The sequence below is a fragment of the Bufo bufo genome, chromosome 2 (assembly GCF_905171765.1).
Source record: "Bufo bufo chromosome 2, aBufBuf1.1, whole genome shotgun sequence".
NCBI classification, from domain to species: domain Eukaryota; kingdom Metazoa; phylum Chordata; class Amphibia; order Anura; family Bufonidae; genus Bufo; species Bufo bufo.
Window position 1 is genome coordinate 446701456 of NC_053390.1, and position 27680 is coordinate 446729135.

The following is a 27680-nucleotide window of genomic DNA, read 5'->3' on the forward strand; positions in this document are numbered from 1 at the left end:
TGACTATTGTCCTGTGTCGCTCCTGGTCACTGGGTGCCAACGGACGGCATACTATTGACAGACCCTGAATTATCTGTTGGAAATGGGCAGAAGTGAGAAGATGCATGACCTTCAGGATGGATGTGTGCAGGTAAGAAAATGCAGGCAGGTATATGGGTATAGACAGCTTGTGCTCATTTCTTGTTTTTGGGGGGAGATGGTCATTTGCAGGGGCCATTTGGGGAAAGATTTGGGGTATTTCAATGAGTAGCTGATAAAGCAGTAGCACAATACTTCCCATAATGTCTGATTTATGATGTAAAGCACTGTAACGGACAATTACATTACTGAGTCACTGCCCATTGCAGTGATGTTTTTGTTGTTGTGCAGCATGTCTCTTTTCTGAGACCACTGTGCCTTTATTTTAGGGCATTTATGTTGTCCCTAGTTAGCATGCAATAAATACAGCTCAATAGTAGGTGGACCTCTGAATCAAATGAGTTATGTCAATTAGGTCCAGATTTGACTATGGATCTTTGTACCAGCAAGACTGAGACACCGATCAGATAATATAGTTGATTTATTACAGTGGAAGTATTGTAGATGAAAAATGAAGAGCACAAGTAAGGCCAAGTTCACACCAGTTATTTGGTCAGTTATTTTCATCAGTTATAATGAGCCAAAACCAGGTGTGGGTCAAAAACACAGAACAGGAGCAGATCTTCCCCTTATTCCTTATGTCTGTGCAGGCTTCACTACTGTTTTGCCTCATAATCACTGATGAAAATCACTGACCAAAACACTGATGTGTGCACTAAGCCTAATTGTGCACATAAGATAAGGTTAAAGGGGGAGTAATGTAAAAATAAAAGGCATCATATAGGACATGACAATCTCTTTCTAACAAAGCTAGAACCAGCCCTGTACCTCACATGGATCCAGAGATCTCACCATTCAATGCTGCAAGATTTATTTCGAGTTGGCATCTCAGGGGGTGTGCCCTTGCTCAGAGGGCGTATCCTTTTTGCTGCAGCCGTTGGCAGTTGAAGGGTGGAACTGAGCTTGTATGTCAACCTCAGAGAGCTAGACAGATCATTTAGAAAACAGCAGATGGCGCTATACTTATAGATTTTAGTAAATATTTCCGTGGCTATACAAAATTTTTAATTACATGCAATTACAAAAGAACTCAGGACAACCCCTTTAAGTAAAACAAAAAGACACGTTCATTTACATAGGTCCTGATGTTCTGATTTAGGTTTTCTTTGGGGGGGGGGGTGTTAGAGAGGATAAATATTCAAAATCAGATGCAAAGTTCAGGACTTTAGTGTTATGGAATGCCTCTTAGGCAGTGCTTGGCAGTGCAAACAGTGATGGCGAGATATGGTTTCTGGACCGAGAGGACATAGGTGACTGAGGAAATGTAAGCAGTATATTTCTCACTGGCTGCTTTCCAAGTCTTCAAGCAATCAGTACTGGAGAGTCCAAGGTCAATTATGACGGATGCTTCTAGAAGACATCCCACTCCGGGATGGGCCAGTACAATACATCGCACTATGAATAAACACTGCCTGACAGGTACAGGAAAGTTGTAATGTAGGTAAGCTGGGATTAATATTTCTATGCTTGTTTTATTATTTTGTGAATATTCTAAGCAGTAAGGGTCCATGCACACAGCACAGTAGTTTATGCAGATTTTACTGGTTTTTCATACAAAAATCTTCATAGTTTTGACATGGATTTGCCCCAAATCTGCACTGAAAATCTGCACAAACAGTTGACACTCTGCGCTTTGCAGAATCCGATTTTGGAAGTCTCATCTACTGTACTTAGCTGGTGCTGTATTACACTGTGGATTTTCCCCTCATAATACGCACTGTGTGCATGTGGCCTAATGGGAAAAAAAAGGTTGATTGATTGTTAATGATTGACTGTACTTGAGATTGTAAAAGCAAAAAGGATCTTGTTACTACATAATTAAGTGTAATGTATAGGGAAAACTGCTTAGGCTACTTTCACACTGGCGTTTTGGCTTTCCGTTTGTGAGATCCGTTCAGGGCTCTCACAAGCGGTCCAAAACGGATCAGTTTTGCCCTAATGGATTCTGAATGGAAAAGGATCCGCTCAGAATGCATCAGTTCAGTCTCCATTCCGCTTTGGAGGCGGACACCTAAACACTGTCTGCAGCGTTTTGGTGTCCGTCTGACGAAACGGAGCCAAACGGATCTGTCCTGGCACACAATGCAAGTCAATGGGGACGACTCCGTTTTCACTGATACAATATGGCACAATAGAAAACGGATCCGTCCCCCATTGACTTTCAATGGTGTTCAAGACGGATCCGTTTTGGCTATGTTAAAGATAATACAAACGGATCCGTTCTGAACGGATGCAGACGGTTGTATTATCTGAACGGATGCATGCGGTTGTATTATCTGAAAGGATGCTTTTGTGCAGATCCATGACGGATCCGCACCAAACGCAAGTGTGAAAGTAGCCTTAAAGGGGTATAAGAAAATACATGTTATTCTTTGTTGAATGAAGAGTTGTAACATTTTCCAGTATACTTTCTGTAGGACTCTTCAAGATCTCTGCTTGTTGTCATTCAATAGAAACCTTGACTGCTTACAAATCTGTATGGGTCATGGGATGGACTCATTTACAGTGAAGTTATCAGAGCTGTGTTTTGTAAGGAGCCGTTTACCTATGTGTCCATCATATGACCAGGGCAGAAGTGAAATATCTTTCATATGGTTAGGGATTGTTACAGAAGGTATATTAGAAAAATATAAAACTCCACCTTTATGTGTTGATGACACCTATTTAAAGGGGTTGTCTAGCCTTTTTTATGTGATGGCCTATCCTCAGAATAGGTCATTACTAGATGATTGGTGGGGGTCTGACACCCAGCCAATCAGCTGTTCTGTATAGCTTTGCCACCAGTGATGGTCAGTTTGCATTGTTCGCCCGCGAACATATGCGGGCTGCCATCTTTTTTCACAAATCCGGCAAGGCACAGGTAAGCCCTTACCTGTGCCTGTGCCGCGAGCCGGTCTAAAAACAAATGCGGTCACCGGGAGCAGGCAGTTCCAAGAACAGCCCGATGAAGGCCCCCAGTGGCTGTTCTCGGAACTGCCTGCTCCCGCTGACCGCACTTGTTTAAGACAGGCACAGATAAGGGCTAACCTGTGCCTCGCCGGACTTGTGAAAAAAGATGGCAGCCCGCATATGTTCGCGGGCGAACAATGCGAACTGGCCATTACTGTTTGCCACTGGAAGTCGGTGCTGGAGCATGCAGTGACAGTGCTTCCACTACAATATTGACAGAGCACCCAAACAGCTGATCGTGGGGGTGTGGGGTGTTGGACCCACCTGCCAATCAGCTAGTATCCTGAGGAAGCAAATGTGACCAGGTCCCAGTCTATACTGTATATGAAGACATATGGGTCATTTATCAAACTGGTGTAAAGTAGAACTGGTTTAGCAACCGATAGCAACCAATCAGATTCCTTCTTTCATTTACCAACTGAGCTGTCCAAAATGAAAGGTGGAATCTGATTGGTTTCTATGGGCAACTAAGCTAGTTCTACTTTACACCAGTTTGATAAATGACCCCCATAATTCAGAACATTTTTCAAATATAAGAATTAGCAATTCATGTTACTAATTTGTTAGGATCACATATAGGATATGGAAACAATTCAGGAAAATCTTCTTACTGTGCATGAAATTGCTAGTTCTGGAATTTGCCTAATAATATTATATATGTAGGTAATCACATAAAGCAATAAGGACACTGCAGGAGCCACCAGCAATCTACCAGATAGTTGACTGTCTTCTTCAGGCCTATTACCTTGTCCATTGTACACAGTACTGTAAGGTCTTCCTCACACATAAAGGGTCATTTAATAAAGACCAGCGTTTCACACACCAGTCTGAGTGACCACCCCGCTGATGGAAGATCCAACCAATTTATTAAGATGATGAGCCACCAGCAGAGGTGTCTGTCAGTGGCTTTCTCCCTTTTCCCCATAGAATACCGGGAGAGATCGGCTGCTGGCTGTTGAATGTGTAGCTTTAGTTTTGGGCTAAGTTGCTTTGTCGGCTGGTTTTTCTGATGCAATTATCCCTTACAATCCACTCCTATTGGTAGTATATGCAAGACTGAAATTAAGAAAAAAGGCAGTATTGTGGAACATCTACATTTAACCTCCTCCTCATTTAATATCCAGTATTCCATTGTTAAACAAAAGTTATAAAAATTTCCAGCATGGAAAATGCTTTTCAGGATCTCTGCTTACTGACAATCAATACAAATCTTCATTGCTTTACTTCCATTGGATCAAAATCTGTCCTGGTCATGTGGCGAACACACATGCAGGATTGGTCACTATTATGTGTGTCCAAGCTCAGTCATCTGAGGTGGGAGGGATTTGGACCCATCCTAGTGACTTGTACGGACCTGTAAGACAACTCTTATAGCATGCACTGGGTCTATACTGATTAGATACAGAGGCACACATAAATAACGCCATGTTATGGCTTTGCTTCTAGGAGAAAATATGGTGTTTCACACGTGTGCATGAACCTTAAATTGAATCTAGTTATGTTCCAATTATTGTTATGTGTATGTAATGTGATCAAAAGAGAAATACAGGCCCTGAGTTATCAAGATTAGCGTGTGCTACACCAATTTTGATAGGACCTACTCCTTTTTAACGCCAAAAAACTGGCATAGTGGGAATGACACATTTCCCCCTATAATTTCTTATTTTTTAAATTAAATTCTGGGGTGAGGACATATAATGGAGTGGTTTGTGAAATGTTTGTTCTGTACAACAGTTGTATTCTGGTTGGCAGCTTCACAGATTTCGAGGTGGTAGATTTGTTAATCAATAGATTCTGGTGTCCAGCATTGTACTGTATGGGATCTAGTCTTAGTTATGTCCGAATTGACTGACTGAATTCACTTTCAATAAAATGGTAAAATAATAGTGTAATGTGAGCGAAGTCAAGCTTAAAAGTTGTAAGACGAGGTTGATCTCAACGATTTTGGCCAACCATGAATATTATAGGTGAGCGATAATTTTGTGATGGCAATAGGCAGACTACAGTCTGTCAACAATGTGATCTGTTAGGTTGGAGTTTATGGCTGGATGTACCTATGTATGGTATAATCATTTCCCACTGTGTTGGCTTGCATTTTTATTAAAAATAAAAACGATCTCCCTGATCTGTCAGTTTATTTTGGTATGTTGATGGTCAGATCGTTTGTATGAACAATCCAATGTACAATTGATTGTAAGTTTATGTCTATGGCCAGCTAAGGACTACCATAGGCCTCACGTTGTTTCGTTTTGTAAATAAGGCCCAAATGATAGATTATCTTTGCTATCCAGGGTGGAATCCTGGAAAGTATCTGTTCTCAGAAACAGAGTGCCAAACAATGCCATCATGTCATCCAACCAGCGATGAGAAGCAGAGAATCTAGCCTATACAATATCACTATGTAAGAACTTTGTAATGTTACCGTTTATCAGTACTTTTATCATGTCAGGACCTTTTCATGTCACTTCCTAGCGGTGCAGCGGCCAGACTCATTATGTATGTGTATTCGGGATGATCATTGCATAATCTGCCCTGTCACTACAAACAAAGTTGGTATTCCCTGTGGTAGAAATTTATTTCATACACTATGGTTGTTATGGCAGTGGATGTGGACCCACTGTACCAACCAACTGGATTGACTGTGGGCTAACTCTAAGGGCATTATCATGGCAATCCCCTGGTATTCACCCTTTAACCCCTGTACAGGCATCTGGACTACACTGAGGGGGAGACACCAGGCTGCTAGCTCCTGAGATAGTCCCGCTGTGTTTGGCATTGGCAGCTGACCCACATGGGTCAGAGACACCAGTGTGCAGCACCGAAGTGTCAGGCAGTCAGCATAGTCTGAATACAGGCTGAGGTCAGAGCAGACGGGGTACTAGCTTAACCAGGAGACAGATCCGAAGTAAGTGCAAGTGACAAAGGGGCAATATGAAGGACAGGCAAAGGTCAGGGCAGGCGGTGTGGAATTAGTCCATTGTGTAGACACTAGAAACCTAAAGCTCAGGCACCCTGCTACTGGGAAGGGTGCCTTAAATGCCCAGGGACAGCCAGCCATTGGCTCTTGTGAAGATCAGTGCCTCTGCACATAGTGGGCAGAGCAGTGCGCATGCTCAACTTTTAATATTTTAACTTTAACTTTTTATTTAACTTTTTTCACAGTAACTTTTAGCCCGTTTAGGGGACTAAAACCTTGTATCTTTGATCCTTTGCCCCATTTACCCTAATAGAGATTTTATTAGGGTGAATAGGATTTTGACACACTGAGTACCTGCTGAGTTGTGCCTCGTGCAGAGCTTAGCAGGGAGGTTACTATGACAGCCATGGGAAGGCTCAGCAGGCCCCAGGCTGTCATGGTAAGTGATCGGAGCCCTGCAATTTCACTGCAGTGGCTCCAATCAGAAGTCAGAAGAAGCCTCATCCCTCTGCTTTACCTCACAGATGCTGTGATCACTGTTGATGGCAGTATCTGAGGGGTTAAATTGTGGCCGGGTGCCTGCTTTATTATACAGCCAGCATCCGCTGCATATAGGGCCAAATCATTGCAGCAGCCCGGTACGTCACAGTGGCTGAAGGGGTATTCTCTGGATAAGTCATCAATATCAGATCGGTGGGGGTCCAACACCTGGGACCTCTGCCAATCAGCTGTTAGAAGAGGATGGAGCTCCATGAGCGCCACAGCCTCTTCCTAGGCCATGTAACATCACCGTGCATCAGTCAAATGGCCTATTTGCAGCTCAGCCCCATGAAGTGAATGGGGCTGAGCTTCAATACAAGCACAGTCACTATACTATGTGTCCTGTGTGCTGAAGCAGCACATGTATGTCATGTAACACTGCTGCTTACTGAATGTCAGGGATTATATGATGTGAAGAGGGTCACCTGACTGATACATGGGCTATACCCTTCTATATCAGTCACCTGATATAAGAAAGGTATGTATGCAGAATTTTAAATACATATATTTTAGAAAATTGTATGATTTTCTATTATATAAACAGTAAAAAAAATAACGATTGTAATATCCCTTTAGTCTGCCGTTATAAACGACAATATTAGTATGAAGTCTGTCGGCACAGAATGCGCCAAATTTATTAAGTGGTGCAGGCCACTTAATAAATTTGGCGCATTTACAGACAGTCCATGTGCCAGAAGTTCAAATCTTCACCTGATATGAGATGACATAGAGTTGAACGTTCTTTTACGCTAAACTCCATACACTTTTCTTGCCACTTCTGTAAAGTGGCAAGAGATGAAAAAAGTTATAGTGCAAATATGGTGTGCACTATATTATGTGGTTTTTATATGCCACAATAGTGATGTAAAGCATTTAGTAAATCTCCCAGTGTGTTCTGACACTTTTGTATCATAGCTAGCAACAACTTTTTCAATAACGTGCTACATTAAGTTGTTCTGCTGGATTGGACCAGTGCGCTAGCCTTCACTTCCCATCACTAAGCCTTGGGTGTCCTGACCCTAAAGGCTCATGCACATGAACGTATTTTTTCCCCGCATCTGTCACCGTGTGCTGTCCACATCCGTAAGTCCGTTCTAATGCCCCGTACAAATTCTTGTCCATAATTTGCAGATCGCAAAACAGGCTACGGTCCTGTGTATGAGCCCTTACACTGGTTCACCAATTGGCCTCTTTTGGACCACTTTTATTAGGTACTTTATTATTATTACTACTACTATTTACTACACCACATTACTGGAAGATGTTATGGCTGATTTGTTAAAGGTGAGTAATTACCCTGCTATAGGATTCCACATTTTATGGGTCTTAGGTGATTATGTTATATTCATCCCAGGCTGCTTTCCTAAAAAGGGATAAAAGATAACGCCTGAATTGTTTTATTGTCAATTGGTATGCGCAAGAGTTTTATTTTTTTATAATTACAAGGGCACTTGAATCAGTAGTGTGCACAAGTTCATAGTTCTCTCCCCACCTTTTAGTTTCATTCTGATATCTCTTCTACAGGACTGACAAGACACCTTCTGAAGAGTGCTGATCCTTCAGATACCCCCGACAACCTTGAAGATGTTTAGATACCCTTCTCCATGGCAGGTGCTATGCAGCAATTTAGAAAGAAGGGAACAGGTAAGTGTAAAACATTTCATGATCTATATGTCAGTAGATGTGCTGTAAGTCCTATACTTGGTAACTAGTGTGCCAGCAGGTATATTCTATACTTATCTTAAAATGCATAGCAAATTTCATTTTAAACCAAATGTTGCTGGAAATGTCAGCTTTCAAAAACAACTGAATACACACCCACATGTACATACCTCACCTACTGCCAGTGCCATGCACCAACGTGGCACACCCACATGCATATGCATACTTAGCAAAAAATTTCACAAATTACATTTTAGTCACCCTTCAGTCTAGGTTCCTCCTCTGTCCTGGGTGTGTCACCAACATTTAGCTCCTTGGACTTTGCCTAACAGTCCCTAAACATTCACATTTTGCAAGTTTGGACTAGAATGCATGGACATTGGACAGAAAGAGAAGTACTGCAGGACTAGCAGGTGAGAGACAGTAGAAGGGGGTTGGCACAGGGCATATGCGCAATGATAGAAAGTGACAGCCACAGTAATGAGACATCATCACAGACTGCAGAGGGTGGATGAAGATGCAACCGCCAGAGAAGAAATATATTGTCTAGGAGAACATACTATATACTGCCATACATTGTATCTACTGTTGTGTATACATATTGTATATAATATAAACAATAGAATCTATCAGATTGAGATGGAATACTGCAGAAGGAACATTCTACAGAAGGACAGAAAAACGGTAAACTGTAGCAGTGTATCAGGGTCACAAGTAACCATGTGAGATGGAATAGGCGTTAACATGGAAATTCTTTGAAGTTTTTGTTCCCATATGCAATGAAAAGTTTGCATTTCTTAGTAAACCATGTCTGGAGAGTACATTGGGGGAAATTTATCATGAGGGGAATATTTGAAGTCAGTTTTACTTGAGTCTGCATTGGCGTGCTTTGCGCCAAATTTATCAAACTGTGCATATTGCTTGTTTCATTTGGAGTATCCTAAAATCTAACACTTTTGTCTAGAAATGCTACTTCAGTATTACTACTCCACCTCCCTAGTGGCTTTAGGACTTTTTTGCGACTTTCTAGAAATGTGCCAGTGATAAATATTGAGTGAAACTGATTATCATAGCTAACCACAACCCTTTCCCACCTACTTTTCAAAACTGGAGTGGTGTAAAAATGCAAAGAGACACAAAAGCCCTATTTTGCAACTTTTTGAAGGAAGAATTCTGGATTGCAGGGTGTGATAAATTCCCCTAGAATTGTCCCCATGGGGACTATTCTAAACAAAGGTACCATGGATTTTGTGTGTTCCATTCTTATTTTGGTGTAATTCATATTTTATGGTATTATATGTTGTTGTAGTTACATCTGCACCCACGCTTTAGTTGCATTTGTATGGTCTGACTGTGGCTGTTTTCAGATGTGTGGTCAGCATGTTTGTGTTAGAGTTTAGACATTCCTGGAATTATCAGTGAAGTGTGTTATCAGCAGCGTGCAGAACTACTGGACTATTCCTCATCTCACCCCCACCACCTTTCTACGTAATCCAATGACACCAGGAGCCATGAACAACATCAGCATTGATCTGCCTGTTCCTTTATATCTGAAGAAGTGAGCTCAGCTAGGGTATTTATTAGCGATATTCATTTGTGCTGTCCACTCCTGCATTCCAGTGAACTACATTCCAGAAATTGTCATAATAACATCAGTGCAAGTCCAAAACTAGCATAAAACACCTTTATTCTACTGTTCCCATTTAAAAGGCTGCAAGAAAGCAGCATTGCCGTTAATACTGATGACCTATCGTCAGAATGGGTCATCAATATCTGATGGGTGGGGGTCCGACTTCCCGCACCCCTGCCTCCATGCGAACGCCGCTTCCTCTTTATTACCCTGCACTTCATCTCAGAAATGCAGTGTAATACAAGTACTCACTCTATTCAAGTGAATGGAGTTAGTCCTTTTAATTACACTACGCCACCGTATTGTGAAGATCGGGGCGCTGCCTCCTCGTCAGACACCTGATCGGCGGGGGTGCCAGGAGTCAGACCCCCGCCAATCAGATATTGATGACCTATCCTGATGATTGGGCTTTATTTATAAGAACTATCTAATAGTAACTGTCTTTGTTGCACAAAACAACCAATCAGCTTTTATTTCATAAAGTTCTCGGAAAAATGAAAAATTAACTCTGATTGGTTGACATGGGCAACAAAAACAGTCTTGAAGCTAATTTTCATAAATGAGGCCTACTGTATATAGGTCACTAAAATAATTTACTGACATATGGGATAGTAGCATTTCACTTTATAGGGCAGTGATGGCTAACCTCTGGCACTCCAGCTGTGGTGAAACTACGACTCCCAGCATGCTTCATTCATTTCTGTGGAGTTCTGAGAACAGTCAAGCAAGCGTGCATCTTGGGAGTTGTAGTTTTACAACAGCTGGAGCGCTGGAGGCTAGCCATCACAGTTAGGGTCCATTCACACGTCCGCAAATGGGTCCGCATCCGTTCCGCAATATTGTGAACGGGTGCAGACCCATTTATTCTCAATGGGGCAGGAATAGATGCGGAGAGCAAAATATGTCAACATACGCATCCGCATTTCCGGAGCGCGGCCCCGAACGTCCGGGCTTCGGCCCCGAACTTCCGGGCTGCATTTTTACACCACTCACTCCAATTTTGAAAAGTGGGCGTGGAAGTGGGTGTGGTCAGTGATGTTAAAAAATATTTATAAATTCTCCCCTAATACTTTCGCTGACTGATAAAATAATGACTTACAGGACTAGTTTAAGCCTAATATAGCCTCTATGCAGGCAACTTCTTTGTGAAAATAGATGTTATCTTTCATTTTAATCCTGCGTTTGATGATAATGAGGTGACTGCTAAAAAGTGATCTGTACAGAACAGGAAGTGTCTGCCTATTATTAGGCTAAGCTTTCAAAGTGAAAACTGCAAGATTTCAGGATTTCCTTTTAAATGTGTGACATGGAAAAGTAAATAAACATCATCAAAAATTCCTTAGCAGCAGTGTTGATCGCGAATATTCTAATCGCGAATTTATATTGTGAATATTGGCACTTTGAGAATTCGCGAATATCTAGAATATAATGCTATATCTTTGTAATCGCAAATACTCTAGATTTTTTTCATCAGTACCCATGATCCCTCACTGCTTCATGCTTGTGGGCAAATGAGAAGGCTGAAATATCTTTGACTTTAGGAGTAGTGTTGATCGCAAATTTTCGTATCCCGAATTGTTATCACGAATTTTCCAATTGGCGATTTTCGCAATCAAAAAAATAATGACTAGAGATCACGAATTCTTGAATTCGGTAATATATGATCTATATTCGGCCAAATATTCGCGAAATACCGCAAATTCAAATATTGCCCCTGTCGCTCATCACTGCTTAGCAGTATGTTTAAGATAAAAACTTTGATTTAATCCCCTTTTCATTTTTTTTCCTCCCTGCTTTCCATAAGCCATAACATTTTTACTTTTCTGTTCACATAGCTAGATAAGGTATTTTGCAGGAGTAGTTGTATAGAACATTCGGAAAAAAGTCATCACTTTTTGTTGACATTTGACACTTGACATTTTGCTATGTTGTGGCTAAAATAAAATAAATCTAATTATTCCCCATCAATCTGCACTTGATACCCCATAATGATAAAGTGAAAAAAAAATGCTTAAAATCTTTGCTAATTTATTGAAAAGGAAAAACTAAAATATTGTATTGACATAAGTATTCAGACCCTATACTGTACTTAGTTAAAGCACCTTTGGCAGTGATTACAGCCTCCAGTCTTCTTGGGTATGATGTCACAAGGTTTCCACGCCTGGACTTGCGGGTTTTCTGCCATTCTTCTCTGCAGATCCTGTCAAGCTCTGTCAGGTTGGATGGGGACCGTCACTGTACAGCTATTTTCATGTCTCTCCAGAGATATTCAATTGGATTCAAGTCAGGGCTCTGGCTGGGCAATTCAAGGACATTCACAGAGTTGTCCCTAAGCCACTGCTGTGTTCTCTTGGTTGTGTACTTAGGGTCATTGTCTTGTTGAAAGGGGAACCTTTGGCCCAACCAGAGGTCCAGTGCACTCAGGATCAGGTTTTCATTAAGAATGTCTCTGTACTTTGTTCCATTCAGCTTTTTCTCAACACTGACCAGTCTCCTTGTACCAGCCACTGAAATATACTCTCACAGCATGTTGCTTCCACCACCATGCTTTACATAGGGATGGTATTGGGCAGTGCCTCCAAACATGATGCTTAGAGTTGAGTCCAAAAAGCTCAGTCTTGGTTTCATCAGACCAGAGAATCTTGTTATCTTGTTTCTCACAGTATGAGGGTCCTTTAGGTACTTTTTTGAAAACTTTGAAATGTCTTTTACTGAGGAAAGGCTTCTTTCTGGCCACTCTGCCATAAAGCCCAGATCGGTGGAATGCTGCAGTGATGCTTAACCGTCCGGAAGATTCTCCCACCTGCACATAGGATCTTTGCAGCTCAGCCAGAGTGACCATTGGCCCCTTTCCACCCAGGGCCGGTGCAAGGATTTTTGCCGCCCTAGGCAAAGATCCATTTTGCCGCCCCCTCATGTCACTCACTCACTGACAGACACACACACACTGACAGACAGACACGCACTCAGACACTCACTGAATGACATACACAGAAACTCACTGACTGACATACTCACTGACAGACACACATACTCTTACTGACAGACAGACATACACTCATTCAGACACTCACTGACAGACATACACCTACCCACTGATACACACACACAGAAACTTACTGACAGACACTCACTCACTGGCAGAAAAACACACACACATATACACTCACACAGACACTCACTGACAAACATACACATACTCACTGACAAACACAGACACTTACTGACCGACAGACATCCACACTCACTGACATACACTCACTCACTGACATACACACACAGACACTCAATGACAGACACACATACATTTACTGAAAGACAGACAGACATACACTCACTCACTGACATACATACACAGGCAGACACTCACTCAGTCAAACACTTAAACACTCACCTCCTTGGGGTCCAGTGTGGTGCAGCTCCTCAGTCCTCCAGCACACCGTTTAGTATGCCGGGCCAGAATGATGTCATATTCCAGCATCACAGGAGGAAGGAGTGGGGAGCTGCTAGAACAGCCTCCCTTGCCGCCCGCATCCTCTCCTCCGGTAATTTACTGGCAGAGCAGGCACCTGCCATCAGGGTAAGCAGATGCCTGCTCTGCCATATTTAAGAAGGACCTCCACCTCCTGGCCCCCCTGTAACAGCGCTGGGGGCAGCTCAAGAGCCGCTCGCCCAGGGCTGCAGCCCCAGACAGGGGGAGCCCACCAGGGTGCCCCCAGCAGGCCGGCGCCCTAGGCAAAGGCCTAGTTCGCCTAATGGTGGCAACGGCCCTGTTTCCACAAATTCCTTAGCTTAGTGGGGTGGCCAGATCTAGGAAGAGTCCTGTTTTTTCCAAATGTCTTACATGTAAGAATTATGGAGGCCACTGTGCTCTTGGGGACTTTTGGTGGAGCTGAATTTTTTTGGTATCCTTCTTCAGATCTGCTCCTCCACACAATCATGTTTCTGGCTTCTTCAGGAAGTTCTTTCCTCCTTGTGGCTTGTTTTTTGCTCTGATATATATACACAGGGTGTAGCTATAAGGGGTGCAGAGGTAGCAGTTGCCCAGGCCCAGGAGCCTGAGGAAGCCTAAAGATCCTTGTGCCGCATAAGACACCAGTATTAAAGAGAGTGCATGCTGGTCAAGTTACACCTCTGGCTGGAGGGAAGGGGTAAGGTCAAGAATTTGGCATAAGGGGGGTGCTGTTTAAATTTTTGCCTCAGGCAGCACGATGGCTATGTGCTTCCTTGCCCTTGGCCACAAAGCACTGAGGGAAGGAGCGCTCAAGCTTAACTCTTGCACCAGGGCCTATGAGCCTTTAGCTACACCCCTGTATATACACAGGGGTGTGACTTTCCAAATCATGTCCAATCAACTGAATTTACCAAAGGTGGACTACAATCAATGTATAGAAACATCTCAAAGATGATCAAGAGAAATGGGAGGCTGTCAGAACAAAATGTTAGATATCATAGCAAATGGTCTGAATACGAATATCCAGGTGAAATTTTAGTTTTTCCATTTTACCAAATTTTAACCAACATTTCTAAACTTTTATTTTCATTATGAGGTATTTGAGTGCAAGATTAGGGAAAAGTAGTTTTTTGCCCTTTATTTTAGCACAAGGCCGCAACGTAAAATGTGAAAAAAGTAAAAGTTTGAAGACACCGTATTTTAATTTAATTTAATTCACCATGCCATATTATGAAGAATGGGGTAAAAAATTCTCTGTGGGGTAAAATTTAAAAAACCTGCAACGACCTTAAAAGGGTTCTCTGGGAATTAAGAAAAAAAAAATAATAAATATTACTTTATGAGAAATATATTCCCAAATACCTTTCATTAGTTAGAATGGCTCCTTTTTTTTTCTAGGGAGCAATCATTAGGTGAAATAAAATGGCCGCCATCGTATTAGTACACACAGAACCTGTCCTAATCACACAGGAGGACATGTTACTTCACAAAACAGAGGTAAACATCTGCCTCATCCTCCTCTCTGCTCTACTTGTCAGGGATTATGATCCTGAATACAGGTGACTCTCTGTGGGAATGGAGATGATGGAGACATGGGAGGAGGGTGGGGATGTGGCTAAGGAGCAGCAGCTCTTGGTCTCTATAACCACAGCTCCATATCACCACAGTCTGCCCTGTCCATCCTCTATGTACAAAATTCCCCATAGATTTGGCTAAAGTTCTTATCAGCTGTATTCAGGATCATAATCCCTGACAAGCAGAGCAGAGAAGAGGATAAGGCAGCTCTTTAGCTAAGTGTTCTGAAGTAACTTGTCCTCCTGTGTGATTAGGATAGGTTTTGTGTGTACTAATAGGACAGCGGCCATTTTGTTTCCCCGGAAGATTGCTCCGTAGACAAAACAAACCATTATAACTAATGAAAGGGATTTGGGAATATATTTATTATAAAGTAGTATTTTCATTTTCTTAATTCCCAGAGAACCCTCTTAAGCTTCATTCACACATCAGTGATTTGGTCAGTGATTTCCATCAGTGATTGTGCGCAAAAAACAGGATTGGAGCCTCCACAGACATAAGGTGTAATGGAAAGATCTGCACCTGTTCTGTGTTTAGATCGGCACCTGGTTTTGGCTCACAATCACTGATGGAAATCATTGACCGAACACTGTCTGTGTGAATGAGGCATTATTCTTTGGGTTAGTACGATTGCAGCAATATCAAATTTATATAATTCATGCATATTATGTTTTAGTATTAAAAAAAAAAAAACTTCATCACCATATTCTGACACCTATGACTTTTTAATATTTCAGTCTATTCAACTGTGTGTGCTGTTTTTTTTTTTTGCAAGCTGTTGTTTTTACTGGTACAATTTTGGGCTAAATAAGACCTTTTGATCATTTTTAACAAATGTTTTTTTTGGGGGGCAAGGTGATAAAAAACACATTACAGCAGTCACCATGCACAATAAATATTTATATTTTATTATAGTTGGGACATTTTCAGATACAGCAAGACCAATTTTTCATTGTTTATATTTACATAGTAACATAGTTTATAAGGCTGAAAAAAAGACATTTGTCCATCCAGTTCAGCCTGTTATCCTGCAAGTTGATCCAGAGGAAGGCAAAAAAAAACTGAGGTAGAAGCCAATTTTGCTCACTTAGGGGAAAAAAATTTCTTCCCAACTCCAATCAGGAAATCAGAATAACTCCCTGGATCAACGACCCCTCTCTAGTAGCCATAGCCTGTAATATTATTACACTCCAGAAATACATCCAGGCCCCTCTTGAATTCCTTTATTGTACTCACCATCACCACCTCCTCAGGCAGAGAGTTCCATAGTCTCACTGCTCTTACCGTAAAGAATCCTCTTCTATGTTTGTGTATAAACCTTCTTTCCTCCAGACGCAGAGGATGTCCCCTCATCACAGTCACAGTCCTGGGGATAAATAGATGATGGGATAGATCTCTGTACTGACCCCTGATATATTTATACATAGTTATTAGATCTCCCCTCAGTCATCTTTTTTCTAAAGTGAATAACCCTAAGGGTCCATTCACACGTCCTTAGTGTATTGCGGATCCGCAATACACCCGGCCGGCACCCCTCTATTTTTATCCGGAGCCGTGGACTGGAAGATCGGGGGCGCGCTCCGGAAATGCGGATGCGGACAGCACACTGTGTGCTGTCCGCATCCATTCCTGCCCCATAGAGAATGAATGGGTCCACACCCGTTCCACAGAATTGCAGAACGGGTGCAGACACATTCACGGACGTGTGAGTGGACCCTAATTTTGATAATCTTTCAAGGGTAACTGTAGTCCTCCCATTCCAGTTATTACTTTAGTTGCCCTCCTCTGAACCCTCTCCAGCTCTGCTATTTGTGCCTTGTTCACCGGAGCCCAGAACTGTACACAGTACTCCATGTGTGGTCTGACTAGTGATTTGTAAAGTGGTAGGGCTATGTTCTCATCACGGGCATCTATGCCCCTTTTGATGCAACCCATTATCTTATTGGCCTTGGCAGCAGCTGCCCGACACTGGTTTCTACAGCTTAGTTTGCTGTCCACAAAAATTCCTAAGTCCTTTCCATATCAGTGTTACCCAGTGTTTTACTATTTAGTATGTACTGGTGAGATGTAGTTTTCCTTCCCATGTGCATAACCTTACATTTGTCAGTGTTAAACCTCATCTGCCACTTCTCTGCCCAAGCCTCCAATCTTTCCAGATCGCTCTGTAGCTGTATACTGTCCTCGTATACAGTCAGGTCCATAAATATTGGGACATCAACACAATTCTAAAATTTTTGGCTGTATACACCATCACAATGGATTTGAAATGAAACAAACAAGATGTGCTTTAACTGCAGACTTTAATTTGAGGGTATTTACATCCAAATCAGGTGAATGGTGTAGGAATTACAACAGTTTGCATATGTGCCTCCCACTTGTTAAGGGACCAAAAGTAATGGGACAATTGGCTTCTCAGCTGTTCCATGGCCAGGTGTGTGTTATTCCCTTATTAACCCAATTACAATGAGCAGATAAAAGGTCCAGAGTTAATTTCAAGTTTGCTATTTGCATGTGGAATCTGTTGCTGTCAACTCTCAAGATGAGATCCAAAGAGCTGTCACTATCAGTAAAGCAAGCCATCATTAGGCTGAAAAAAATAAACAAACCCATCAGAAAGATAGCAAAAACATTAGGCGTGGCCAAAACAACTGTTTGGATCATTCTTAAAAAGAAGGAACGCATCGGTGAGCTCAGCAACACCAAAAGACCCGGAAGACCACGGAAAACAACTGTGGTGGATAACCGAATAATTCATTCCCTGGTGAAGAAAACACCCTTCACAACAGTTGGCCAGATCAAGAACACTCTCCAGGAGGTAGGTGTATGTGTGTCAAAGTCAACAATCAAGAGAAGACTTCACCAGAGTGAATACAGAGGGTTCACCACAAGATGTAAACCATTGGTGAGCCTCAAAAACAGGAAGGCCAGATTAGCGTTTGCCAAACGACATCTAAAAAAGCCTTCACAGTTCTGGAACAACATCCTATGGACAGATGAGACCAAGATCAAGTTGTACCAGAGTGATGGGAAGAGAAGAGTATGGAGAAGGAAAGGAACTGCTCATGATCCTAAGCATACCACCTCATCAGTAAAGCATGGTGGTGGTAGTGTCATGGTGTGGGCATGTATGGCTGCCAATGGAACTGGTTATCTTGTATTTATTGATGATGTGACTGCTGACAAAAGCAGCAGGATGAATTCTGAAGTGTTTCGGGCAATATTATCTGTTCATATTCAGCCAAATGCTTCAGAACTCATTGGACGGTGCTTCACAGGGCAGATGGACAATGACCCAAAGCATACTGCAAAAGCAACCAAAAAGTTTTTTAAGGGAAAGAAGTGGAATGTTATGCAATGGCCAAGTCAATCACCTGACCTGAATCCGATTGAGCATGCATTTCACTTGCTGAGGACAAAACTGAAGGGAAAATGCCCCAAGAACAAGCAGGAACTAAAGATGCAGTAGAGGCCTGGCAGAGCATCACCAGGGATGAAACCCAGCGTCTGGTGATGTCTATGCGTTCCAGACTTCAGGCTGTAATTGACTGTAAAGGATTTGCAACCAAGTATTAAAAAGTGAAAGTTTGATTTATGATTATTATTCTGTCCCATTACTTTTGGTCACTTTAACAAGTGGGAGGCACATATGCAGACTGTTGTAATTCCTACACTGTTCACCTGGTTTGGATGTAAATACCCTCAAATTTAAGCTGACAGTCTGCAGTTAAAGCACATCTTGTTTGTTTCATTTCAAATCCATTGTGGTGGTGTATAGAGCCAAAAATTTTAGAATTGTGTCGATGTCCCAATATTTATGGACCTGACTATATATATATATATATATATATATATATATATATATTTATATATGTAAAATTGGAAAGGGGTGAATTGAATATTTTATTTTATTTTTATAATTTTTAAAACATTTTAAATTATTCATGTAATTTTCAAATGTACTTTTTAGTTCTTTTAGGGGACTTTAACATGTAGTCTTCTGATCGCTTATTGTATAGACTGCGATAGCATACAATTGCAGTCTATGGCATGTTTACTGTCTACTTTTCTGCAGGCACATCTTAACAGGCAGTTTGATATGGCAGACCTGGGAGCCTTCACAATGACCAGGCTGCCATAGCAACTGATCTGAACCCCACAAGTTCACTAAGGAGGCTCCATTCAGGGGATATAGGGAGCCCCCTACCTCTGTTTCACCGTCCAGATGCTGTGGTCACTATTTACTGCGGGATCTGAGGGGTTGAATGACCGGGATTGGACTTATCTCCCATTCCAGTGATTGTGGCTGGGTGTCCAATGTGTATGGAGTTGGATTATCTTGTGATCTTCTTCTATTACTTTCTATGAAATGCAAAATTAGCCTAAAATTAGCCAATGAAACATACCGTAGATAAATGATTTTGCCCTTACATTGTGCTTTCCTTCATGCTCCACATGTAGCAGGAAATGATGAAATTAATTAATTCCCTGCTGATCCCCTGCATCAGATAAACATGGGAAAATGTTAGGGACCAGTTGGGTCTTTGGTCTGGTTGCAGGCCCAATCAGGCATTGAAATAGTAACTCAGATACTAGAATCCTCAACTAGAAAGGCCTGCATTATCATTTTAACCAAGCAAGTTAGGCCACTCATCGCATGCTAGCTCACTGGTTACTGATGGAAAGTTATTCATAATGTTTCCACCTAAGAATGGGAAGACCTCCTTCATGCGCTATTACATCTGTTCCAATAAGCTTGAACTATTTCTTTATTTTATACTTTAGGCTACTACTATGCACATTTTAAAGGCAATATATTTGTAGGGTATTGCCTTGTAGAAATAGTTTAAATGGGTTGTCTGGATTCAGAGCTGAACCCGGACATAACCTCATCTTCACTTATTTAGCAGGTTTGAGTGGAGCTGTTCTGATGCTTCCCCTTGCCTTGAGCTGCATTGCGCAGGGCAAGGGCTTTTTCTTTACTACCGGTGACGTATCAGGCTTCACATGAGTATGCCAGGCGTCACCAGCACAAATGAGTGGTCTTATAGCGATGCCCTAGGCTGTTTTAGAGCCAAAGGCAGCTGTATAGAGCGCCCATTTGTGCCGATGACATCACCGGGATCACTGCTAGGCGGAAGCCTCTGCCTAGAAAAGTGAGAAAGAAAACAAATCAGACCTTGCCCTGCGCGATGCAGAACAATGGGGAGCATTGTTCCACTCATACATGCTAAATGAGTGAAGATGAGGTTATGTCCGGGTTCACCTCTGAACCCGGGCAACCCCTTTAAACTAGTGTTTGAATTATATTAATATTTATTGTATTTATTGATTTATTGTAATAAAGTCAGGTTCTTGGGTATTATCATGTACATTACACTCAGTTGGATCAACAACAGTAGTTTGGACATGTCTTAGTAACTGCTGTGTGGGCAGAGGTTTTTCTACCATTGTGATTGCGGCATGCTCTTATGCTATGTAACTTATGTTTATGAGTCACTGGAATTGTTACAGTTTCTCGTCTATAAAAAAATATCTTATAAACAAGGTGATAGAAAATCCAGAGTATTCTAAGCATTAACATTTGATGTAATGATTAACTGTTTGAAGATTTCAGACTCTACAATGCACTGCTGAATATACTTTGATCGGTTGTAAGGAATTTATGGCAGGAGCTTTTATAATACCTTGTAACTGGGTGGCATTAAAGTAGTTTTTCGTAGTTTTTCCGTTAACAACAGTTATCCCCTGTCCTGTATAATTGATAGAGGTCTGACTGATGGGACTCACAAAGTCAGAAAAATGAAGGTTGCCTATGTAATTGGATCTTTATTACATGGGTGACCACCACTGCATTTACTATGGGGACTGACAGAGAAAGCTGAGAGCTGTGATCGGCAGTCTCACAAAGGTGAAGGGAGCAGTGGTCACGCATGCACACCACCGCTCCATTCACACAGGGGACTTGGAGGCACCCGTTCTTGTGATAGTCTGGGATCTGGATCCAGTAGATAAGTCATAAATGTTGTCAAAGGGGAAAACCTCTTTAAATTTCCTGTTTTTACTTGGCTGCATAAATAGAAAATGCATCATATTGAAGAGCAGAAAAACACAGGGTGCTCTGCAAATTTCTCTGACATTCTACATAACACAGACACATCAAAATTTTAACAATGTATTTTTCAGGTGCCAGAAGATACAGAAAATGGAAGCCCAAAGGTATTAATTTTAGAAAAAGAGAACATAATTGAGCAGTATGTTACAGACTCCAAACCATTTGACATAGAAATCTCAACAGAATATGAAACTCTAGCACTTCGGTCAGATGTAACAAAGAGAAGCAATATATTAGAATTTGAACCAGAGATAACGGCAAAAAATTATCCAACGTTGCAAGTAACAAGTATATATACAAATAGTGACAAAATATATGTTGCTGAAGAGCAGGAGGAAAATATAACTGACTCACAGACCAACACTGATGCCTCAGAATCAACCATGGATAGAATAACCAGGAGAATGTTCTCTTCTTTTTCGTCTAACCAACGTATTAATGGTTCTCAACAAGATTTGACTAATTCTTCTGAGGAAACCCAAGCAACACATGAGATTGATGCGAAAAAGGAGATGTGGTTTTCTTCACCTTCACCTGATCGTCGTCTAAAAGTATTAAGGGAGGAAAAACTTTTTGAGATACGGTCACATCTTCCCGAAACAAGTCCAACAAAGTTATTTGTAGATAGTGATGAGGATGCTGATGAGGAGGAATTCAAACCCCGATCTCGTGACCTTATGCCAGAAAAGGTACTTGCACTTGAGAAGGACCGTAGAGATATAATTAAAAAACAAGGTCAGCGTAAAAGTTTGGACACAGAAGAAGTGATCAATATAAGCAACAAAAATATGTCAAACTCAGATGTAGATTTCACTGGAAGAGAAGGTGAAGAGAACAAGCCAAATATACACATAGAACAGATAAATTTTGAATCTGCAAGACAGCAATTTATAAAGTTGGAGAAACAGAGGAATAGTCTTCCCATAACGCCCCGTCCTCAGCCAAGGCAATCTTGGGTAAATACACGCTCTCTACGTGAAAATTATGAGGTAACAAAAGTGAAGGAAGACCAGGAAGGTAACACACATAAAGAAGAGTATATTGTAAACCCAGAAATTACTGGAAAAGATGTGAGCTCAAGTATCCTACATGAACAGTTCCTCAAAACTCTGTCTGTGAACTCTGTGGATAATGGAGAACAGGAGATTCATGAAGAAAAAGAGAGCATTCCCAACCCCAGTGATGAAACACCTATAGAAAGGGAAATTCGCCTAGCACTGGAGAGAGAGGAAAGTTTGAGGAAAGAAAGAGGAATTTTAAGTTTTGGGGAAACAAATGAAATCATAGAGATTTCCAAAAATCCTGTGCTTGCTGATTTGTCAGACATTCCGCTTTCCAAAAAGAGTAAAATCAGACCTCACACCTCTTTATTCATTCAAAGGGAGATCGAAAAAGAGGTCCAGAGAGAGGCTGATCTAAAAAGTGAAGGCAGAGTGTCAGGACTTTATGATAAAGGTAATTCCCAGGAACTAGATGAGCGCAGAAGGTTGTTTGAGCAGCCAGATGAAATTCCTGTTCAGCCACAGCAAGGGATAAGCAACAAAATACCAAAAGTGACGGAAGCAGATTTAGTAACTGATAATGACTCAAAGAACTGGTCAAGTTTAGATTCTCCTCAACCCTACAGTGTACGAATGAAGTGGAAGCCATCACCATTCAATGTCTACAGAAACAGGAGGCTCAGTGCAGACAACATTTTAGATGTAAAGACTCCTCTAGAAAGATCTTCAGAACAGGAATCTTCAGGGGAAACTTTTGTATTGTGCAAAGAGAATTTCCAGATTCAGCCTTTGAAATTCAACTTACCTCTTCAAGACAATGATGTAGAGATTGATAGAGACCATAAGGTAGGCCATGGAGAGAGGTACAATAAAATGCTAAGACCTTCACTTTCCAACATCATTGAGCAAGAAATCCAGCAAGCATTAGAAAGGGATCGGGAGCTACAAGAAGAGAGAAAAAAAAGTGGACTTCCTCCATTAAAAATAGAAACCGATAATGAGTTAAATACTCCACACAATGGATATGACACACATGATGGGACTTCATCATTAACCTCAAGTAAGTATATTTAGTGTCATTCTTGGCTTCACCATGTAATCTGTACACAGCATTTTTCACTCTTCAATGTATGGTATCTTTGGTAATGTACACTATATATATATCTTAATGGTTGCACTTTCTGTTCTTAGATGTTTCAAACACATCTTCTTCTGCACCTTGGAAAGGTACCCTGGGCAATAAAACCCCATCCTATGATAGTTCCATAGTGTCGATTTTTAGAACTCAAAGAAACCCGAACTTTGAAGCTTCTGAGTCAAGTGGAGACAGGCTAAAAAGACAAGAAAACCGGGTAGGTAGTTTGTTTTTTTAAAGGATTGAACATATTAACAGTTTTGTGGTATAAGGGTACATGCACACGTTCAGGATTCATGTGCGGAGAATCTGCACTGAAATCAGCAGGTGTTCGCAGGCAAATCTGGTGCGGATTTTCCACGTGCGGATTTGGTGCGGATTTTCCACGTGCGGATTGTACTAAGTGAATGTAGAAAATACGGTCAGGAAAAATAAAATACATTGACATGCTGCGGATTTTAAAATCCGCACCGAAGGTCAAATACGCGCAGAAAAAATCAGCATCGTATGCATTGAGAATTAAAAATTCTCATAGAGTACAATGTACATGACCTACGGTGCGGATTTTCCGCACGCAAATCCGAGCGGAAAGTCCGTACACAGTCCTAATCGTGTGCATTTAGCCTAAAGATACACAATTTATTGCCACTTGCAGACATTGTTACGCGCTCATGCTACACTATTATGTGCATACTTTCTCTTATTTTTTAGAAGGCTGTAAAATTGAGCAAGGAATAGGAGTGCTTGTTTTGTTGAGACAGAAAAAAGTCTTTGTACAGATTTCATGCTACAATATAGAGAATCTTCCTCCAATCCAGTTGAATAATCATTTGGTGTTCTATGTACTGGAGACTCCTTCCTAAAATAATCCATCTTGGGATGTCACACCGCTAGATAAAATCAGGAGAATTTAATGTAATACAATTCTAGACAGCCTTAAAGTAAAGAATCATTTTTGTAAGTAAAGTTTTTTATTAATTTTATCAAGGATATTGGAATTGCAAGAGTGTTGCAATAACAGTAATGTGTACATATGTAGGTAGAAGAACCATGAGTATACATAATAATATGCACATACAATATGATAATATCTTGAAATATGCAATGCTGCCATAGTATTGTAGGCAGAAGTGGTTTGGAGTAATGTAAAATAGGAAATATAACAAGATGTTAAAAATGTAATATATGATAAAGCACATGGGAGAAGAAGGAAAACAACAGAGAAGATAATAAATGAATATAAAGTCAGTATTCTGCAACCTCAGAAATGGAAAACTGTAGTGTCGTAAATTGAAACTAAAAAAGTAGATTTCCATAAGAGCCGTCTATCTTTTTCCTTCTGCGAGGATAGTGAAGTTAAGGCATAGCGTTTTTCCATATCAGACACTGACCAGTCTCTCTGTCTCAGCTGCTGAAAAACATCTCCACAGCATGATTCTGCCACCACCATAATTCACAGTAGGGATGGTATTGGGCAGGTGAAAAGCAGTGCCTAGGTCCTCCAAACATGACACTTAGAATTGAGGCCAGAAAGTTCAATCTTGGTTTCATCAGACCAGAGAATCTGGTTTCTCAGTCTGAGAGTCCTTTAGGTGCTTTTTTGCAAATTCCAGATGGGCTCTCATGTGTCTTTTACTGAGGAGAGACTTATTTTTGTCCACTCTGCCTATAACCACAGATTGATGGAGTGCTGCAGAGATGGTTGACCTTCTGGAAGTTTATCCCATTTGCACCCAGGATCTTTGGAGTCCAGCTAGAGTGACCATTGGGTTCTTGGTCACCTCTCTTATCAAGGCCCTTCTTTTCAGTGCAGCAGACATTTTTGTACCCTTCTCCAGATCTGTGCCTCTATATTATCCTGTCAGCTCTAATATAGACCGGTTTGTCTTAATCTAGAGAAATGGGAGGCCCCCAGAGCTACATTTTAAGTGTCATAGCAAAGGATCTGAATTTTAGTTTTTCCTTTTTAATAACGTAAAAAAAAATTCTAAGAATCTGTTTACCCTTTTTATTTTGGGTTATTGAGTGTAGATTGATGTGTGGAAATTGGATTATTTTTTTATTATTTTTTTATTATTTTAGCACAACATTACAACATAACAAAATGTGAAAAGTGAGAGGGTCTGAAGACTTTCCAAATGCATTGTATGTTTTTAGTCCAATTGAAGGTATAGTCAACCTTCTGGACTATATACTCTTCCTAAATTTATTGCCCATTGTAGAAAATATTTACTTTTATTATTATTATTGATGTGCAGCATTTTGGTGTCCACGTCCAGAGCGGAATGGAGGCGGAACGGAGGCAAACTGATGCATTCTGAACAGATCCTTATCCATTCAGAATGCATTAGGGCAAAACTGATCCGTTTTGGACCGCTTGTGAGAGCCTTGAAACAGATCTCACAAACGGAAACCAAAACGCCAGTGTGAAAGTAGCCTAACTGAGAATAGAAAGCAAAAATGCTTTTGAAGGCAGTTTTGAAGATTGGAAAGAACATAATGTCAACTTTAGGGAAGCTTATATTCTTTTGGTGTGCTTGAATAAGAGAATGCATTATATGAAGGTATTTATAAATTCTGAATTATGAAGTTTGTATTTAATACTAGTTGTTTAAATGAGAGTTTGTCTATTCCACTGAAATGTCCCCTATTTTTGAGATGCCATAAGTTTTTTATTTGGAGATATCTATTTTGGAATAAGAATGTATATGTAGCTTAAAGTTAGTAAATTTAAGTTAATTTAGTTCCAGAATTAAAAGGGTTTTCCGTGATATTTTTACAGATGATCTGTCTGGATAGGCCATCAGCATCTGATTGGTGGGAGTCAGACACCTGGGACCCCCGCCGATCAACTGTTTGAGAAGGCACCGGCTCTAGCCATAGCGCCACGGCCTTCTTTCTGCTGACCAAGCACAGCTCTGTTTATTTGATAGTGGCTGTGCTTGTTATCCCAGCTCATCCCCATTCCCTTCAGTGGCGCTACTGCGAGCAACGGTGCCTTCTCAAAAAGCTGATCAGAAAGGTATGACTTATCCAGAGGCTTTACGCGTAACTTTAATACTTAGCAGAGAGGGGAGTGAATGGGTCTCAAGTGGTTTCATAATTTAGAAGAGAGAGATGGCTTTCTTGTTGATATAGTGTTCTTTAAGCTGGACTCATCTTTTATAGGTTGAGTTAGGTCACCAAAACTCTACTTGACCTAATTCTATAGCTTGATAGTATTTTTAATATCTGGCAAGCTTATTCCACCATATTTCCTCCTTGATGGCATAACTAAAGCTTCGATTTGAGGATGACTACCTGACCAGATAAAGGAGTCAATGATTTTTGAAGGCTTTTGAAAAAGGATGTTGAGATAGGAAAAGTTATAATATGGAAAGGTAGAATTGACATTTTAAAGAGAGCTATTTTCCCTGTCTGAGAGAGGAATCTTAAAGGGGTTGTTCAAGTAATTTTTTTTAATGACCTATCCTCAGGATAGGTGATTAATATCCGATTAGCGGGGGTCCGACAACTGGCACCCCCACTAATCAGCTGGTTGAAGAGAAGGAGTGCTGCCTTCCCTTCATGGTTTATCTGCTCGCTGTCAACATTGCAGCCGTGAGCAGGTGTCATTACAAGCTGTCCCATTTAGTTCAATAGGATGGTTCGTGTAATTATACCTGCTCACCGCTGCAGTTGTGGCGGCGAGCAGGTAAACAATGAAGGGAAAGCAGCTCTGGCAAGGTGTGTGTCTTCTCTTCAACCAGCTGATATGCGGGGGTGCCGGGTGTCCTAAGAATAGGTCATCAATAAAAATAACTTGATATTTGTTTGGCATAGATTTTATGAATCTGGGTTTAATTATACTTATAAGCCAAGTAATACACAAGGTACAAAATCCAAACATTAAAATGTTACCTTATGCAGTCTTTTATGCAGTTGGTAGAAACATTGTGAATGAAATAAAATGTCAAAGTTTATTAGCTATACAGTACAGACCAAAAGTTTGGACACACCTTCTCATTCAAAGAGTTTTCTTTATTTTCATGACTATGAAGGCATCAAAACTATGAATTAACACATGTGGAATTATATACATAACAAACAAGTTTGAAACAACTGAAAATATGTCATATTCTAGGTTCTTCAAAGTAGCCACCTTTTGCTTTGATTACTGCTTTGCACACTCTTGGCATTCTCTTGATGAGCTTCAAGAGGTAGTCCCCTGAAATGGTCTTCCAACAGTCTTGAAGGAGTTCCCAGAGATGCTTAGCCCTTTTGCCTTTACTCTGCGGTCCAGCTCACCCCAAACCATCTCGATTGGGTTCAGGTCCGGTGACTGTGGAGGCCAGGTCATCTGGCGCAGCACCCCATCACTCTCCTTCATGGTCAAATAGCCCTTACTTTCAAAGTTTTCCCAATTTTTTCGGCTGACTGACTGACCTTCATTTCTTAAAGTAATGATGGGCACTCGTTTTTCTTTACTTAGCTGCTTTTTTCTTGCCATAATACAAATTCTAACAGTCTATTCAGTAGGACTATCAGCTGTGTATCCACCTGACTTCTCCTCAACGCAACTGATTGT

General features: G+C 41.0%; 1 protein-coding gene across 5 annotated transcripts in view; it reads left to right on the forward strand.

Annotated features, from left to right (window-relative positions):
- The window catches only part of LOC120989433 (mitotic spindle positioning), a 44212-nt gene continuing 16532 nt past the window's right edge, over nt 1–27680 (forward strand). For 2 of the 5 annotated variants that reach the window (XM_040417523.1, XM_040417528.1), the window contains exons 1-4: nt 1–130; nt 8069–8188; nt 21049–23038; nt 23170–23330. In XM_040417523.1, coding sequence (XP_040273457.1) covers nt 8129–8188; nt 21049–23038; nt 23170–23330 — 2211 coding nt within the window. In that variant the 5' untranslated portion in view covers nt 1–130; nt 8069–8128. Of the gene's footprint in view, nt 131–1560; nt 1580–7517; nt 7628–7680; nt 7756–8068; nt 8189–21048; nt 23039–23169; nt 23331–27680 lie in introns of those variants that run through there. The other 3 variants (XM_040417526.1, XM_040417527.1, XM_040417525.1) reach the window with 3 other exon arrangements.